This window comes from Sander lucioperca, chromosome 19 (genome assembly GCF_008315115.2).
Source record: "Sander lucioperca isolate FBNREF2018 chromosome 19, SLUC_FBN_1.2, whole genome shotgun sequence".
In the NCBI taxonomy this organism is placed as follows: Eukaryota; Metazoa; Chordata; class Actinopteri; order Perciformes; family Percidae; genus Sander; species Sander lucioperca.
Window position 1 is genome coordinate 12,304,354 of NC_050191.1, and position 19,636 is coordinate 12,323,989.

General features: G+C 40.3%; 2 protein-coding genes across 9 annotated transcripts; both read right to left on the minus strand.

Annotated features, from left to right (window-relative positions):
- Positions 1-1,462: 1,462 nt before the first annotated feature.
- Positions 1,463-8,113, minus strand: matn3a (matrilin 3a). 6 transcript variants are annotated; one of them, XM_031322527.2, is made up of 7 exons: positions 7,735-8,112; positions 6,305-6,814; positions 4,355-4,930; positions 3,022-3,147; positions 2,494-2,598; positions 2,236-2,305; positions 1,463-2,139 (listed from the first exon to the last, which is right to left on the minus strand). In XM_031322527.2, the coding sequence occupies exons 1-6, from the start codon at positions 7,910-7,912 to the stop codon at positions 2,250-2,252; spliced, it is 1,551 nt and encodes a 516-aa protein (XP_031178387.1). In that variant the 5' UTR covers positions 7,913-8,112; the 3' UTR covers positions 1,463-2,139; positions 2,236-2,249. The 6 variants fall into 6 exon arrangements, with proteins under 6 accessions (XP_031178387.1, XP_031178390.1, XP_031178388.1 ...); XM_031322530.2 differs by lacking the exon at positions 4,355-4,930 and having other exon boundaries at positions 7,735-8,113; XM_031322528.2 differs by lacking the exon at positions 3,022-3,147 and having other exon boundaries at positions 7,735-8,113.
- Positions 8,114-8,724: 611 nt separating this feature from the next.
- Positions 8,725-17,037, minus strand: laptm4a (lysosomal protein transmembrane 4 alpha). 3 transcript variants are annotated; one of them, XM_031322565.2, is made up of 8 exons: positions 16,771-17,037; positions 14,563-14,683; positions 13,137-13,213; positions 11,779-11,901; positions 11,057-11,152; positions 10,596-10,694; positions 9,567-9,661; positions 8,725-9,530 (listed from the first exon to the last, which is right to left on the minus strand). In XM_031322565.2, exons 1-7 carry the CDS (start codon positions 16,897-16,899, stop codon positions 9,587-9,589), a joined length of 720 nt encoding a protein of 239 aa, XP_031178425.1. In that variant the 5' UTR covers positions 16,900-17,037; the 3' UTR covers positions 8,725-9,530; positions 9,567-9,586. The 3 variants fall into 3 exon arrangements, with proteins under 3 accessions (XP_031178425.1, XP_035851439.1, XP_035851438.1); XM_035995546.1 differs by having other exon boundaries at positions 8,725-9,504; positions 9,541-9,661; XM_035995545.1 differs by having other exon boundaries at positions 8,725-9,661.
- Between the last annotated feature and the right edge of the window lie 2,599 nt (positions 17,038-19,636).

Below are 19,636 nucleotides of genomic sequence, written 5' to 3' on the forward strand. Positions count from 1 at the left end.
ACACCGGTGGGCTCACCTCCCTGACCGCCCGTGTGTGTGGTAACCATGAAAGCCACTGAAATAGCGAACAAACATAAAACAGCTGTCTGGTTAAAGAAAGGAGGGAGAGGATCCAAACCAGACTCGAGGTAAACGTTGGCGTGTTGACTCTCTACCTCACCCAGACAGAGTAGACAGAGAAGCTCTGTTGTCAGCGCTGTTTCAGGCAAATAAGCCAACTCATTCCAGAGGTTACATGATGACCCCTGTCTGTTGTTTTTCAGGCACCACTGAAGGTGTAAAAAAAGAGATGATGGTGATAACAGGGTAGAAAACAAATGGTGGTGTAGGAAAGTTGTTAAAAAAAGTACCCTCCAAATGAATTTATAAACTCAGGTCAGTCAAATTAACAGCGCCGCACAGTCGTGGGTACATTTTAGACTCTAATCCAGCTTTATTTTGTATGTTTTCGAAAGGGTTTAGGGTTAGGAAGTGATCTTTCTCTGACCATTTTGTGAAGCCAGAGTAAATTCTATCACATTGTTAATAGAAATGTCAGAGCTCAACCGTCATGTTTACCTTTCTATATTGACACAGAAATACATATATGACATTGAAATGTACAGTTATATAAGATAGACTATTATATAATGCCTCATTTGTATCTACAAAAAACACATTTTAGAGCGATAGGTTGACTCTGCCAAATACTTTATACAGACTGAACCTTTATCTTCATTAAGGTTTCATAAAGATACAATGTGGGATTTATCATAATAATCATTTTTTTTATTGAAGGGAATGTATTAAGAACATTTTACTTGAAATATTAAAACTCATCCTAAGTGCACACTTGTTAGTAGTAATAGGGGTGTGCAAAAAAATCGATTAATATTCAAATCGCGATTCAAGCTCTAGCGATTCAAAATCGATTCATAGAATTCCAAAAGTCGATTCATATTTTTTAATTGTATGTCTACTGCAATCACATGGGAAAAGTAACTACATTTACATACTGTGAATCGTATTTTTAATCGAGAATCGTTTTTGAATCGAAAATCGATTTTGAATCGAATCTTGAGCCTGAAAATCTATATTGAATCGAACCGTGACATTTTCTGAATCGTGCACCCCTAATAGTTAATGTATTATTAAAAGAATTTTGAGTTACAATCCTTCAAACTTTCACATTTTTTAGTATTTCTGATCAGCACTTTTTTAAGCATTACTAGCCAGCCATTACTATTCTGTCATTACCTTTCTATATAGAACTGGTAGTTTTCACTGTTAGTGGCAGACTCCGCCATTCCAACAATGGATTCAAATCCCTTTGCAGAATTAATTCACAGGGCTTGGTACATGCATGTAATCCAGAGTTACAGTTTTACATTGTTCTGGTATCAGTTTCACTATTCAGCCTTTTCTAGCCCCAGTAGATTTTGTTAGAAAGTGTGATTTCACACATAATATGCATATAACAGTGTGCACAACAACCTCCTTTGGGATTATTTTATTGTCCAATTTGTTTGCTTGGTTACATTTATAATTCTTAGCAAACATTATATGTCATCTCATAACATTCACAGACACAGAAGATGAACATTTCTATAACTCCAGATACAATAATAAAACCTTTGACAGTAAAATTGTTGTCATAGAGAAGATATAATAAAGAAAATATGCAAAAATATGTCAAGTATTAAACATTTTACTGGTTGAATGCTTTAGAGCATAAAGACATGTGTCTATCAACATTGTTTACTAAGTAAATACAATTTGATATTTCATAAAAACTACTATATACACAATATGCAACTTTGTACAAACAGGACACAGAAAAACAATACAGTACAGGAGAAACAATAGAAATAGCACTTGTTTAACATACGTTATACTATGATCATAGGTGTTTAGAGAAAATAGTGAAAGAAGCTTTAAGTAGCTTGAACTGCAGTTTCAAAAATATTGCATTAACGAAAAGCACACATTCAACTGCAGATATTGTTACTCAACAGTCCACTACAGTCAGTAACTTGAGGGATATTGGTTTATGAATCACAGCTTCACTCCTTCTGTGGTTGAAGTCCATACAGTAGTTGTGGGAGGGTGGATGACAGGAACCACATGTCCATGTCCAGGAAGTAAACCAGCGAACGGTCTCTGCAGAAAGTAAATAAAACAAAAGGTCAAACTGTGTCTGGTGGGTGGGCGGCTTTTACTACAAATCACCTGTAGAAAAAAGCTGTCCACTCTTACCACTGTGTCCAGCTTTAAGCACGGCCCACCATGTTCTCCAGACGCTCAATTCTCCCAGACACATCGACTAGTGAGATCAGTCAAGGAAACTCATTTGCAAACACATTTACAGGCACAATGAAATGATGAAAACATACACAAGACACACTGTTAAATTATATTACAATAACATCGCCAGCAGGTAGAATCAGCTTTCACCTCAGTGAAATGTGCTGTTTATAATAAAATGTCATCCATCTGAAACAACAGGAAGGATATGCTTGGCTGTGAGCTGCTGGATGGCAGCTTGTGTCTGCTTCTGGAAAGCCAGTCTGGCTTCACATTTACAGGGATCCTCCACCACCACCACCGCCGCCTTCATCTCTTCGCCGGGAGAAAGAAAATTTCACATCAGTGTAACAGATCACGTAGAGAGTGGAAAAGCACACACATTGCCACCCACTCGACTTTTTCCAACTGGGCTGCTGTTCAAGAACAAACCAAAGCTTGAACGCACACTTTCCAAATATATTCTACAATATTAATTTACCATTGCCATTTTGCCACAACAATAATGCAATACTAGTGAATCAATTCTATAATATTACCCGATAATTGTCCAACAAATGCTACAGCCAACAGTGAATTGTATAGTCAGGAATTATGCACCAGTTGGTTGCGATGTTGTGAAGCCCTGCTTATAGGCCAAGCATATTGCTTTGAAAGCTTTTACACATCCTTTTAGCAGCATTAATATCAGAGTAAAAAATCACATTTGCTGCAGGAATTCACACAGTATGTTCTTACGTTTCAGGGAACATGTTTTCTTGTCCGCATTCAAGATATAATCATTCCGGCACTGGCAGTAATAAGAGGCATTGCTGTTGACACATATGTGTTCGCAGTCATGTCCCATGGCACAGGGGTCCAGACCTGGAATAAGCCGGGGTTAAGGGATGGCGCTGTCAAGATGGCAGCATAGGTACAGTTTCATGTGCAGGCATACAGTAAACTAAAAGTAGGCAGTTTGTGATAAGTAAGGTGGCTGCAAAAATCCACTAAATCAGTTGATGGTTATTAGCATCTCTTTATAATGTTGACAAAAAGGAGTAAAATCAGCTATTTCTGATTCAATTTCTGACATACTGTATATTTTGCTTGTATGAGTTCAAAAAATTCTATTTGCAAGCTTTTCCTGTGTGTCTGTACTTGACCACATGTCGCTTGTGGTGGAAAACTTGATCCGTTCATACACCTTCACCACATCTCAGCCAAGGTCATTTGCGAACTGCTTAGCTTCACTGTGTGTTGGACAACACAGGTAAAATCACAGAACCCTGAAGTTCAACAGTAATGACAGTTACATGGACACATTATTTCACAAGTACCAGGAGGACAAGACAAACATCAGACAGTAACATGAAAAAAAATAAATAAATTAAAAAAAAAACTTTACAGGAGAACCTCATTTGTCCAAATCTTTGAAGGTCTTGTACAGTAGTGAATCAAAATCAAGCCATTCAAATAACTTATTGTGATCAGTGAACTGCCTCAGATTATTGACATTTTCACACATTTCACCAGCAACAAAGAGTTTTATGCATGTAGACAAGTGTATTATATGTATGTTGTTTTATGTCAGAAGAAAGCCAAACTATATAAAGAATAAAGTCTATGTACGTGTCCATATTTAAGTGTATTTCAGTCATAATTGCATTAGTTTGGATGCCGTCTTTTCCAGATTGGTTTGAAAAAAATGAGGTTCTACTGTGCGTTTAAATCATTTCAAATATAAAGGGATAAATTCAAAGCAATCAACATAATGATGCTTTGAACGCAAAATAAATTACTAACAATCACCATGTAGATTTTAAAAAGAAGCTGAAAATTTAGGACTGCACAGCCCAAATACTTTAGTTTAACTTGGAAACTACAAGCAGGTTCTAGTGCCGACATCTGCAGTCCATGTGGGGGTTGAGAGCATCTGGTATTTTTCCTCATGAATTTAAATTCACCAATAACACAGTAAATGATCCATAATCTGCAACAAAACCCCCTGTAGACTGTAGGTGCCCCTTACGGAGGAACTAGAACCAGGGTTAATGCTGGAAAAAAGGTCTCACGGGTGTCTTTGTCCTACCACACAGTGTCTTCCTGAACTTTGAAGTGAGCTTCTCGATAACGCCGTAGGTCTCCACATAGAAGACGTGGTCCTCCAGTGGGATACTGGCCATCAGCTGCAGGGAGCGCATGTCAGCTCGGTCCACCCCGACAGCGTAGATCTCGATGCCTAAAGCCCGAGCTGCAGCAGACACCTCCTCCACCTGGTCCTGGGGTCTCCCGTCTGTCACAATGATGGCCACTTTGGTGATTTTCCTGGAGCGAGGCCTGGCTCCAGACTCCTCGGTGAAGGCTTCATTCACTGCGGTCTTGATGGCGAGGCCCGTCATGGTGCCGGCTGCCAAGGGCTCAATGCGGGAGATGGCTTTCTTCATGTCGGGTTTGTTGAAGTGGCTTTTTAGGAGGAACTCGATCTTGACCGTGCTGGCGTAGTTGACCACAGCCACTCTGGTGGCGTCCGAGCCAACGTCCAACGTGTCAACCATGTCCGCCAGGAATATCTTCACCTTCTCAAACTCACCAGGACGCACGCTGCGAGAACTGTCAATGATAAAGACCAGGTCCAGGGGACGGCTCCTACACTGAGAGTCTGTCTCTGGTGATCAACCAAACCATGGCACGATTAAGTCCATTTCATACTAAAAAACCCAGTTCATTATTCAGACAAACATTCAAGCTTGTTGGTTAAACTATCACAGTGAGAACAAAATACAGAACACTTTGGGATACACAACACACGTTCCCATGGTAATAAAAGGAAACTGTTGTGCATCACTGCAGTGGTAAAAATAAAAGCTTGTGGTTGTGGTGAAATGATATAGTATGCCATAAAACACACTGTATCATTTCAGTGTTTCAACAGTCCATCAGAGACATATCATCGGACTTATCCTTTTATCTCATTCCCCTGAATGAAAAGGATGCTGATGGCCACACATAAAAAGTGACATCACACCTAAAGATAGAGACAGTGTTAGGAGCCCTGTCTGTCCAATCACATACACATACTGTATACTAAACTACACTTCTGCAGTTTAGTGTAAGATCCTCTGTGCCTTTTCAAATCAAAAATATTTTATTTCAAACAATGAGTTTTAGCTTTGTCTCATTTTAAACTTCAAATGCATGTTTCAAATTGGCCTGTTTTTTTTTAGCTTTTAGTTTCCAGACATCATAATCTCTGTCCACATCTCATAAATTCAGAAATGATGAATAATGTGAAACAAAATGGCAATTCAGTCTGTTTAGAAAGCTACTTATTTTGTCTCCTACCACTAAAATATATAAATATCCAATTATATTACTTTTAAATAAAATGCCATCTACTTTAAAGGAATAAAATAAAGTTTGTCATTTTGGGAAAGGCACTTATTGGCTTTTTTGCCAAAAGTTAGATGAAAAGATCCATACCACTGTCATATCTGTACAGTAGGCCCTAAATACAGTGTATGAAGCTACAGCCAGCAGCCGCTTAGCTTAGCTTAGCACAAAGACTGGAGACATACATCACTAATATTGCAACAATCATATATGCCACAAAAAAAAACTGAAAAATCGAACTTCTCTATTCAAAACAATTACATTCATGTATTTGTATTTATTGAATGGGATGCTTGAATGCCTGATATAAAGGCAATGTTTCCACATTAAGTTGTTCTAGATTAAGTGGTAATTATTTAGCTTTAGAGGAGCTGGTAGATGGATTTTTTTGTTTCCTTTGTTTCCAGTCTTTGTGCTAAGCTAAGCTAAGCGCCTGCTGGCTGTAGCTTTATATTTAACAGACAGATTTGAGAGTGGTGTCGATTTTCTCATCACACTCTTAGCAAGTCTATATATTCCTTTAAAATGACATCTGCTTGAAGTAGCGTTTGCATATTTCTAATCTTTCTCAGAGCAAAAGCAAACAGATCTGACCTGGAAAGCATTGAGGATTTGGGTTGGAAAGCAAACCTGACTGGTAATATTCTACCTGTCTCCACAGGACTGACGGTGGTGATGAAGCCGCTTTGGGTACTGACCAGTAGCGTCACAGGAGCTGTGGTCTCCACTGGCAGCACAGTGGTCACCACCACTGGCAGGATGGTTGTCACTGGTGCTACTGTAGTTTCTGGCAGAGTTGGCTGCACTGTTGGCTCTGGTAGAGTTGGAGGGACGGTAGGAAGGTGTACCACAGGTGCTGTTGGTAGTGTTGGGTCTGACTTTGTTGGACATGGACCTTTTAATTTATAAGGGAATGGGCCTTTGAGCCTCTGATGGGGATGGTGAGCTACTGGTGGAGATAGCCCTTTGTATATGTGGTGCATTTGTGGTGCAACTGGCCCTTTGAATCTGTGGTGATAGGGCGGCATGGGGACTGAGGGCCTGTGGTAAGTCACTGGAGGAAACAGAGGCATAGGTCGATACACTACCGGTGGAGGGATCCTTGGTGGCTGGTAGTGGTAGTGATACCCTCCTCTATACGTGTAATCACTTCTGTGAACTACAGGGCCACCAGAAAGGAAAAGTGATAGAGAACATAAGTAGGTTGAAAGTACAGGAAAGGTGTGTAAGTTGACATTGTAAAGTTAAAGTTAAATATACAACAACAACAACAACAGACGGACAAATTATTAGTTGAAGCATGAGTGTAAATTCAGCCACCTGCTTGTTTGCAACAAGCTGGGATTATCCTGTTCTTAAACGCTTGTGAAACACCCAGTTAGGAATTTCACATGTTCATGCATGTTGTGTGTTGTGTTGTGTGTGTCAAAATTTCAAGGGACATAAGATGACTCTGGAATGTCGTGAGATGATTATTGGAGAAGAAGAAGAAAAAGTTATGCAATGCAAATCTGTGTTCATATTTTGGACTTTTCTCAACTATTTGATATTTATATTGTTAAATGTTGAAGAGTTTTACCTCTTTGGGCCTAAACTTATTTAAATGAAAGCAGCTTAGAAGTTTAGAAGGAAATTGTTTTTTTTGTGAACTGCTACCAACTTAAGATATGCTTGTAGAAAGTAACAGGGAGGTCTAAGTAGATACTGCTTTATTATAAGGGGTCACAAGCCAAATCTATGGTTTTATTTTTAGCAGCAATGTATTTAATAAGCTTATCATATGCTTAAAAAAGTTAAATCTTAATTTGAAAAGTAACCAGTAACCACAGCTGTCAAATAAACTAGAGGAGTAAAAAGTGCAATATCTCTCAATGAAATGTAGTGAAGTATAAAGTAATATACAAGCAGCCTACCTCAGACCTGTGAATGTAGGCTACTTAATTACTTTCCACCAATGGTGTTTTTACTGCTGCTACTTTTACTTGAATAAAATACACTTCTTCCACCAATGTTGGAAAGTACCAACTAAAACTGTCTATCAGAAAAAGTATAGTATAGTAAAGTATAAGTCAAACTTACTTGAGGGATCCAGGGTCCTGAACGGTGGTCGGCCATTATTTCTGGTTTGTGCGTAGCTTTGTGCGGCGATCAGCTGAGGATCTCCCGCATTGAGCTGGTATGTGGCCAGAGCATCAGACAGCAGCAGCGAAGCGCAGAACAAGACGCTCCAGAGGAAAGACTTCATCATTATCTGCATGCAGAGTCCTCCGGTGGTCTGCCCTGTGTCTGCTCTGTCTCAGAGGGTGCTGCTCAGCTCAGCAGAGGTCTGACCGCCTCCACATATGAGGGGCTCCCAGTCCGACGCGTCAAACCGTCTGCCCAATCCAAGGCTGGGACATGACCTCCAGGCCACCGTAAAAGACGGTATAGAGGACGTTATTGAAAACGACTCAAATATCTGTCCCTTTTTCCCCCCTCTGCATATCCAATTTGCTTCAGAACCGAAGCTAGGATTTCACTGATTTGTAAGGATGTTTTAGATCACGAGTCCCCCAAACGCACCACTTTCCACTGCCAAAAAGGCTTCCAATTAGATTTTCATACTTTATTAATTCAGTGAACTGTTCAATAATACTTAAATACATACATTTATTTACACCATGAAGGTCTAAATTGTGTTTCAAAGCATTACCCCACTGCCAGGAATGCTTGGTAAAGAAACCCTGAACTTTGTTTGTGTAAATTAGTCAAATTGTAAAATATTGAGTCTAAAAAAATACTGAAACGAGGTGTACATTTGTATCACAGAATATAACCTGCCCCAAACAGCTAAACCCCCAAATTCACTACATAAATAAAATATTAAGGACCCATTTTTGATAAGGAGCACTAGTTCAAGCAACACCTGATCTTCTAGTTCATATTGTAAGTCATTAGGTACAAGTCTTTTAGCAACACAATATTGTAGGTCCATAATTTGGTGAACATTTATACTTACAGCCGTTTTCTATTAATCTCTTTTGAATTTACTTCAGCATATTGGACATGAACAAAAGATTCATGAAGATATAAAATGTTCTGAAACGTTTATTGAAGTCAAAAGTATTTCCGCTAGGATAAAATCATATTACCAGTAAAATAATAGGGAGGATGTCGATAAGCATGCAACTACTAATGTTCACAAGACTAGCGGTTTGCTCCAGATGTCAGGTGAGAGAGAAGCAGAGAAAATGATCCATCATCTGTCTCTCAGTCTCAGCTGGGAAACAATTCACTAGCTTTGCTAACACCGGGGCAGCAGAGAGTGATGAAAATGTCAAGGGTGGCGGTGAACTGAACCACAGCAAAGCTAAATAAATAACAGATGGAAAAGTGCTACAGAATCCATTCATGACTGAGATGGAATAGTCTAGATCTTAATAAGTAGGGGTAAAAGTAACACAATTCAACAATAAAAGCTACACTAAGTGGATTGTCATAATAGTTTGTTTTTACACATCATATATCAATCTATAGATAGGATGGTGCTGGATTGATGATAGCATTTCAAGCAATTACATTTTTACATGTATCCCTTTTACTAAGACTTAAAAAAGGCCAGAAGCGGTGGGAGGGTGGGCTGGAAGCTTCCATTGCTTTTCAAACATCACATTCATTCATTCATTCATTCCACACAGATTTCAGTCTTTACAACTTTCTCCTCTCACACCTCCATGATGCTTTACAGATGCTCTGTAGAAATACAGAGGGTAGGGATGAATAAAACATTATCAGTGAACTTACACATACACAAGTAGGTCAGGGGTGTTCAGAAAGGTGTAGTGAGGGAAGGTAGGAATGCATATGGTGGTGTGTGTGTGTGTGTGTGTGTGTGTGTGTGTGTGTGTGTGTGTGTGTGTGTGTGTGTGTGTTTTGGCAACAGGGCTAGAGCTTAAGCGGGCATGTAAGGGGGAGGTGGCTCCTTCTCTGGCATCTTCATTGCCATCTCATAGGTGGGCAGGATGTACTGGAGAGGAAAGAAAGAAAACAAAACTTTAAAAATCATAAAGGCCTATATCAAGATTTTTAACATTATATATAACATTTAGGTTCGACATAAAACAGTGATGTTTCGGAGCAAAGAAATCTAGATGCAAACAGATCAGAGTGTGTGGGTGCATATTAGGTCTGCAACTAACGATTATTTTCATAATGGAGTAATCTGCTGAATTATTCTGCCACAGTTTCGATAGTCAAGTAATGGTCTGAAGTCATTTTTTGAGCAGAAATGGGGAAAATTAACTGGTTTTAGCTTCTCAAATTTGAACGTTTGCTGGTTTTCTTTGTCTTCTACGATAGTAAACGTGCTGGTTTTGGGCTGTTGGTCGGACAAAACTAGTAATTTAATTTGCAGCAACTTGGGCTTTGGGAAATTGTGAACAAAAACTAATTATAAAAATGTTGGGATTTATAGACCAAACAATTAATTGATTCATTGACAAAATAACAGGCAGACAAATTGATAACGGAGATAATTTTATAGTTTCAACCTTAATCCTGAGTTTACTTCACCACAAGATGACTAAGTTTAGTGTAAACATCAGTAAAGTGTGTACTCTTGCAACAGTAAAACTCAACTTTTTAATATGCGAGAAAATTCAGAAATATTTAAACCTCTTTTATAAAAGCAGATTTGGAAAACTGGAAGTAATGAGTCTAACATCGTATAATATAAATCTTTAGCTGGCAATAAATGTTTTTTTTCCCCTGACAAGGTAAACTTGCATAAAGTGTTAGTTAATACACTAACACTTTATGCTGATTGTCCCCTTTTGGCTTCTCAGACTGTCAATGTGTGGAAGGCATGCCACCTGCTGGCTTCACTTAAGCATTACGTATTGCTGCATCTGATAGTATCATCATAACGGTCAATTCCAGAGTAACTCAAACAGCTTGCATACCTGGGGAGGGGTCTCAAAGGCCGGGTAGACAGCAATCTCTGGCATGTTCCTGTTGTTGATGTACTTGTAGCAGTTCCACACACAGTTGATCAGGTAAGACTGGAAAGCAAAGATAAGTATTTTGGATTTTATGGTTTAATCGGGCTGTGTGACTCAACAGTCAAACACTTTCAATCCCTCAACTCGTTACACCACAATGTCTCTTTTCCCCATTTAAATACGCCTGGAGAAATTTAAATAGGACAGATGGAGAGTAGTTGGTAAACGGCGCTATGCTAGCTGTGTTTACCATGTCTTACACTCACCCTTTTACTGAATCCGCAGACATGAAACTAATATCCATTCATCATACCATATTTGATTTATTTTTATATTAGTTTGCTTTAGAAGGATATAAGTTAAATGAACCAACACATAATATAGTAAAGCAGATTTGACCATGAATAAGCAATCATTTTTACCTTGAGGATGATGAGGAAGGCGAAGAAGACCAGCACAAAGAGCAGCAGGCAGCTGGAGTCCAGAGAGAGAAGGTTGTCTTTGTACGGGAAATCCGGCTGAGAAAGACAAGAACAGACGTCAGATAATCAATAAGACCTTTTTATACTTATTCAACTCACATCGCCATCAACGTTACCATGCAATCTGTAAAAAAAAAAAAAAACTTAAAAAAAACCACATCCTTAAAAGATCTTGAGGACGCTGTTGTAACAGTGACATGTTATAGGTGGGAGTTTTTCAGTATTTGATTTTTCCTGAAAAAAAATCAAGTTACACAAAATACAATTAATACAAATTGTGCAGACTACTTTATCTGTTAACAATTTTCCTAATTACTTTAAGGGACTCTGACTTGACAGCAGCTCATTTGCTTTTTCCACATTTCTCTCTTTTTCTATGAGCGTGGAATCTTATTTTATTATATTACTTAAATGCCAACAGTGTGCTTTAGTAGGAGGAAATAAAAGATTGACATTCAAATTAAAATACCTTCACTCCTTTACATAAATCTTAGTATTTGTTTGGTAAAAATGAGAACAATGAGGTGTAGTTATAGACACTGTATTCTGTTGCCTGTGTTGTCAGGGTCCTCTGTTGTAAAATAAACATGGGAGCTGTAATGCGATTGACTCATAATGTCAACTGGATCAGACGGTGGACTGGTAGGACTGTTGGCACTGACCAGCTGGTCCAGATAGTCCTTGATCCTGGGTAGATAGGTGAGAGAACTGATGGCCACCAGGCAGCTCAGGGCAAAGTCAAACAGCTGGTAGCAGAAAAACGGGATGAGCCAGCCATCACGATGCTAAGGAAAACAATTACAGGTGAGTCGTGTTAAACTCATCAATTAGGCAGATCCTGTTTTGAGGTCATTGTGTACAAGGAGGACCATGTTGCATTTTTTCCAACCTTATGTCCACACGTCTGAGATTAACATGCTTACACATCTATTATATCAAGTAGGTAGGCTCTTTTGCTTCTACACATTCCACAGATGAGGATGCATCCACAGCCTGAGCAGCAACCAGAAACACTACGGTTTTCAATGTTTTAAAAGTGTGTTCCAATTCTAAATTTCTAACCTTGGTTTTCTTGGCTTACATGTCTAATTAGAGTTTTCCTGGATTGAAAAGATTTTTCCTTCAGCTCAGGCTGTGGCTGCATCATCAGATGTGGTTTGGGGAATATAAAAAAAAGAGCCTGCCTACAGTGACAGGGAGTGCCGACATTGTAACTGTGTATATTAAGCATGTCTTACTGTAACAAAGACTTTGGGAAGGTTGAAAATCAGCAAAGCGGTCCTTTAACTGAGTCACTTTACAAGAATCTCTACAGGGATTCTAGTTTTTTTTCTATCAAAAGCACAGTATACTCATTCTTATACTCCTACTCTCCATTCCTACATTATGTAGCAATGTTCTGAATACCTTTGGCATAGTTATAATGGTTCAAACATTTAAGGTATTTAATTGGGACACTACAGCAACCACGGCTCTGCGCCGCCACACTGTACTGTATTGGAAAGAGGGTTTCTACTACTGTTGTCTGGGAGCATGTACTTGCACAGCTAAAGCATAACTCTTGCATAGACTGCGACTGAGCACCCGGCCTGCAGATACACACTTTAACTGTGCAGTCATCGCAACTAGCAGCTTAAAGCAGGGCCACGTCAAAAGGCTATCAAACCTGTCAGTCTTGATGCCATCAGGCAGCCCTGTGAGGTAAAGATGACAAGCAGTGAGAACATAGCATTATGCGCTACACTCCCACTGCATCAGGATTCTTTTTTTAACATCCAGCTAAAATGTACTAGAGTAAAAAAAAACAAACAGGAGAGGGTGCTTTGGTATTTCGTGTAACGTCTTGCTTACCGCTTAACTCTGGTGCTATTATTATACAACTTGAAAGCAATGGGGTTTTTTTATGCATGCACATTCTGGGATTACATATTAGCATAAGAAACAATGACAGCACTTTAAATTAAGTCCATGCTGTCAAAAGAGAATTAAAAATGGCACCATGTCCACTGTGCAGACTTACAGTAATGGCTCCATACACCATCATGGCACTGATAGTGAGCATCAGCAGAGAGATGGCAAATCCAACACAGGCATTCTCTGTATGAGGAAAACGTGAGAATAAATAAATGCAGGTATTGATTTATCACATTAACCATTAATGTATGTATATATCTGTGTGTGTGTGGGAATGTATATTTGTCTGCTCTCTTTGAAGCAGCAGTGATTTACATACAGTGTAAGTGAACAGTCTCCAGGGCTTCTCTCTTTCCAGCTAACTGTGTTAAAGACCAGGAAGCATTAAGCCTCTCCCTCTCAGCTGCGTAGTGACGGTAAATACACAATGAAACTCAGCCCGGGATAATTAAAAGGCCTGGCTTTCATATCCTCTTTTCTTTCCATCACTCAGTCTCTCACTTCCTCAAACTGTTCTGCTTGTTGCACTGGAGAGACGATGCTGGTGAGAAAGCTACTGCAGCAATGCGGTCCGAAGACATTTCTTTGTTATTTAGTAGCTCAAGCAGAACAACTTGAGCATCAATATATGAAAACGGTCAGAGGACTGTCTGCAGCATAAAAAAAACGATATTCTGTTTTACTTTTAGAAAGAGGGGCAGAAAATTGGAGATCTGGAGAACCTGCCACCAGAGAATATTTGGCATTTTGTAGTTTAGTATAATACATTTAAAGACAAATACTCAGCTTAATCCAAACTAAACACCAGAGACCATGTTATCTTTGTATTAGTTAAATAACTTTTAAACATGGCCTGGAATAAAATGAGTGCAGCCTGATGAAGCTGCACTTATATACTAACATTGCCTCTGCAGGCTGTGCACAACCTCCACTGCTCTGTGTGCTGGCATGAGCCTGCTGTGGGAAGGTCAACCCACCATGGTTGTTTCCCCTCCTCTCCCGCTGAGTCACCGTTTCAGAAAAATGAAGAAGCCTTCACCAAGCCAAACCAACAAAACAACCCCCAACTAGAAAGAAAAGGCACTCTGGTAGCCCTGCCAGCTCTGCCCTGGCACATACAAACAAATACCTTGGACAGACAAAAATCCATGAAGAAAACAAAGGAACGACCGCAGGGACATGACACCAATGAAAACATTTTCAGATATGTACACAGCACAGCAGTGATCGGTTATCCTCATGAGTTGTTTTGTTTTGCAGTCAGTGGGGGAGTTGTGCTCCCGTGGAAGATGAATCACATGTTCAACCTCAGCGTAACTGCTGCTCATCTGTTAGTGAAAAAAAAGCAGCTATACACTTCTAACTCCAGTGCAGAGAATTTTTTTTTTAGTGCGGTTTCAGTGGGAAAACTATTTTCACCTGGACATCATAACAGAATGTGTTTGGTGTGTTAATGTTTGATAAACTCGATAAAATTTCCAATGCAGATTGTTAGCTCTTACAGTAATTCTTATGTAGATTTCACTGCTTACCAGACATCCTGTCAGAGGCAAAGTAATGGTCAATGACCTCATACTGCAAGTCAATAGTGGGCACGTTCTCTGGGTGGGTCACAGCTACAGTCAGCAGGATGCCCATCAACAGATTGACTACCTGAGGAGAGAAAGGAGAAAAAAAGAAAGCAGCACTTTTACATGTTTTAGCACATAACTTACAACATTTCCAACAGTTTGGAATACATTTTAGATTGAATTCCTCCCTTAAAGTCAGCCATTGGTTTCAGTTCATGTTAATATTGTGGGGAAGTCAACTTGCCAAAGACATGGATGATAGGCAACATTACAGTGAACAATTTATATCCCCTTTTTGTCAAAGTTACTTTATCGTTATGTGGGAATGCAGTCGTGAGGAGGAACCATTTAGGGCCTAAAGGATGTTCCAGCATTCAAGCCGCTGAGAGGCCTTTCATTCACAAGATACAGTTGGTACTGTGAAGAAGACAAGATACATGCTGGCGTGAACGGAAACTACTGGTTATCTGGATGGAAGAAAATAAAGTTATTATATGCTATGAAAAACAGTTGGCAATGCTGTAAAATGTAATCGGAAGTTATTGTGGTATACTAAAAATAAGTGGGACTAATTTATTGAGAAACTAGCGTTTGAGAGGTGGAACTAAAAACTAACAAGCTGGAACAAGAAAATCCTAAACAAAACACATTGTTGCCAACTGTTACACCAACATTGTATGTACAACTCGATGTAGGGCGGATTTAACGGCAGAGAAGTCTTGGTAAGTGCTTGTGTTTAGCATTTTATGTGTTCTGACGAATTCAAGGAGAAGAGAGTTGGGAAAGCATAACATTTATTAGTGAGATGCAATCTGGATAATTTAGGTGAACATAATAATTCAAGTCAAATTGGTACAACTGCAGAAACTAGTACTGTACACTTGTACAGACAGACTAGAGGAAGCAGCCTGACCAACCTGACCATCAAGTACCATAATTAAAACTGTAATATTATATTTCAGCAATTGTGTTTCCATTTCAGAAAAGGTCTTGCACACCAAAAAGTCTTTTTAGCAGTCACAAATATGATCAAAAACTCTTGACTCTTTAAAATATATTAGCTTTGCTTGAAGGTCTGATGACCAAAAACAAATAAATGAGTACAAGTGATGAACAGTGTGTGGGATTCTTTGTTTGCTTCCCAGCAATTGTGTTTTGTTTTTGTTTCATTTTTGTATTTATATTATTTTTTTCTTGATTGTTCTCTGAGTGGCTTCAAACCAAAGTAATAAACACAGTTAAATGAATAAATATTCCAAAGAATTTTCAATTATTATTTGAATATGTAGATTTCTGTTTGTAATCCATTGAGCCTCTTTACATTTTACCATCAAACCAGAACGTGAGCACAAGATTTTCAGTTTCCTTGTGTTGCAGCATGTTTGAGATTTCGTGGAAATAGAGCAACACTGCTCATGGGTTTATTTGAGTCAAGTAACGTTATTGTCCAGCTAGTTGAGGATTTTGAAATGCAACCAAATCCAGCAACATCTGTTATGTGACGTGGTAAAAACGAGAGGGGATTAATTAAGCTGTGAGTTATATGAAAGTGCTGCAGGAACGAGAAATACCGTATAAAACATAAATGAGATTAAAACCTGCGTCCCTTTCTAGCAAATTAGCTATGTTAATGTGGATTCATTCATAGTCAAGCTTGTTATGATTTGACAACAGTTAACGTTAGTTACGTTAGTAAGTCAGCGTAATGTCTGCTAGCTTGCGCTAACGAGCCACATAACGTTAAGTCAAAATGTCACATATTTTAACCCTTCTGAACCCAAACGGGTGCTGGTAACCAGCAGGTATCTGCTACTTGTCTTTGTGTCAGTTTGCCAACCGCATTTTCAAGATTGGGCAAGTTGTATCGATAGAAACAGTCAGCTAGCTAGCTAGGTTAGTCAAACCCTTGGCCAAACCTGAAATGATAGCAGGCTAATGCTAACGCTATAGAGTTCTGTTTCCGCCAACTCGGCATATAACTGCTGTTTTAAAATGGTCGAAAGTAGCGCCTAGCTAGCTAACATAGGATCTGCCGACAACAGTCATTATAACCACATTAAGACAATCTGGTTGGCATTTATTATGTAGCACGTATATTAGCAAACTTAAAACAGTTGATAGGCAATGCTAGCTAGCATTGGCTTGTGCCCCATCAACCATTTTACGTACCATGTACCATGTTCCCAGGATGATGGTCCCCGTCCGGACATGGCAACATCCACAACACCTGGTGGTGTACAATCTGTCTCGACTTGGTTTAAAATGATGCATGTCCTCCACAAGCGTAGGAAGAAACATCGGGAGAGCTTGTCGTGGCGGAAAATAATCTTCGCAGCATCAACAGCCAGCGAACGAACACTGAGGAACGCCCACCACTTCCCGTGACGACCTGCGCGACACCGCGGATAAAAACAGACGCTCTGACGGGCAGTAAGAGGCGGGACCAGAGGGACACCTTTGACAGACAGGAGTTTAAACCAATTGGCTTCAGGCCAGGTTAGAGCTAGGTGATACAAAAAAATCTGTGTATTTTATATGTAGTTTAACAAAAAAAAAAAAATCCACTTATTAGCTTTTCTTTTAATAGGACAGTCTGGATTACCAACAGGAAAAGCAGTCAATTTCCCCAGGATACCAGATCTTCAGCAGACCAGTGGGGCAAATTGTGATAATTTCATTGTTTGCTTTTAATACTGCTAAAGCAAATTATAAGGCAACACTTGCATTCCCTGGTGGAAGTTGCTGAGGTAGTTAAACAACTCCACAGTGGCAAAGCCCCAGGGATTGATGAGATCCGTCCAGAAATGCTTAAAGCTCTGGGTGTGGAGGGGTTGTCTTGGTTGACACGCCTCTTCAACATTGCGTGGAAGTCGGGGACGGTGCCTAAGGAGTGGCAGACCGGGGTGGTGATTCCCCTTTTCAAAAAGGGGGACCAGAGGGTGTGTGCCAATTACAGGGGTATCACACTTCTCAGCCTCCCCGGTAAAGTCTACTCCAAGGTGCTGGAAAGGAGGGTTCGGTCGATAGTCGAACCTCAGGTTGAAGAGGAACAATGCGGATTCCGTCCTGGTCGTGGAACAACGGACCAGATCTTTACTCTCGCAAGGATCCTGGAGGGAGCCTGGGAGTATGCCCAACCGGTCTACATGTGCTTTGTGGATCTGGAGAAGGCGTATGACCGGGTCCCCCGGGAGACACTGTGGGAGGTGCTGCGGGAGTATGGGGTGAGGGGGTCCCTTCTCAGGGCCATCCAATCTCTGTACGACCAAAGCGAGAGCTGTGTCCGGGTTCTCGGCAGTAAGTCGGACTCGTTTCAGGTAAGAGTTGGCCTCCGCCAGGGCTGCGCTTTGTCACCAATCCTGTTTGTAGTATTTATGGACAGGATATCGAGGCGTAGTCGGGGTGGAGAGGGGTTGCAGTTTGGTGAGCTGGGGATCTCATCGCTGCTTTTTGCGGATGATGTGGTCCTGATGGCATCATCGGCCTGTGACCTTCAGCACTCACTGGATCGGTTCGCAGCCGAGTGTGAAGCGGCTGGGATGAGGATCAGCACCTCTAAATCTGAGGCCATGGTTCTCAGCAGGAAACCGATGGAGTGCCTTCTCCAGGTAGGGAATGAGTCTTTACCCCAAGTGAAGGAGTTCAAGTACCTTGGAGTCTTGTTCGCGAGTGAGGGAACAATGGAGCGGGAGATTGGTCGGAGAATCGGCGCAGCGGGTGCGGTATTACACTCAATTTATCGCACCGTTGTGACGAAAAGAGAGCTGAGCCAGAAGGCAAAGCTCTCAATCTACCGGTCAGTTTTCGTTCCTACCCTCACCTATGGTCATGAAGGCTGGGTCATGACCGAAAGAACGAGATCCAGGGTACAAGCGGCCGAAATGGGTTTCCTCAGGAGGGTGGCTGGCGTCTCCCTTAGAGATAGGGTGAGAAGCTCAGTCATCCGTGAGGAGCTCAGAGTAGAGCCGCTGCTCCTTCGCGTCGAAAGGAGCCAGTTGAGGTGGTTCGGGCATCTGGTAAGGATGCCCCCTGGGCGCCTCCCTAGGGAGGTGTTCCAGGCACGTCCAGCTGGGAGGAGGCCTCGGGGAAGACCCAGGACTAGGTGGAGGGATTATATCTCCAACCTGGCCTGGGAACGCCTCGGGATCCCCCAGTCGGAGCTGGTTAATGTGGCTCGGGAAAGGGAAGTTTGGGGTCCCCTGCTGGAGCTGCTACCCCCGCGACCCGTTACCGGATAAGCGGAAGAAGATGGATGGATGGACACTTGCATTACTGACCCAATCTTGAGGCCCCGTCGTATAGAGGGCCCATTAGCTAAAACCAAAACTTTATTTTAAGGTTGTTTATATATATATATATATATATACATATGTCACATTCAAAAACCACTGCAATCCTCAGTCATCTTACTGTACTATGGTGTAACACCCACTGTGCAATAATAATAATAATAATAATAATAATAATAATAATAATAATAATAATAATAATAATAACAATAATACCTTTTATTTATATAGCGCCTTTCATGAAACCAAAGCACACTTTACAGAAATTACTTTGACTAAGTTTAGCTAAGGGAGGTTGTAGACTGTGGTGAACAGGTGGTGTTATAATAATATAATACAATAGCATGTACATACCGTAATATCCTGTCATTGTCCTACGTACATTTTAAAAAACTGTATACTCTCAATATATGCTCATAAAACAAAGGCATTGAGGATAAAACTAAAAAAATGTATTAAGAATTATGGAATACACAAATAGTAAAAATATAATTTCATGGCACATATCTAGACGAGATAATGTCACATTATCACATGGACTATTTCTCTGACTGTAATGGGGGATAACACTGAGGGTTTTTGTCACGGTGGATCAATTATGCATTAGTCCTGCATGCAGCTTTGATACGCCCTGTTACACCTGGTATGTAACAAAGGGGACATGTTCATAGCAGACTTTTTGACTTGTCATAGTAGGAAAAGCACAAGTGTTACTGATGAGGTTAATAATGGCTCTGTTCTATTCA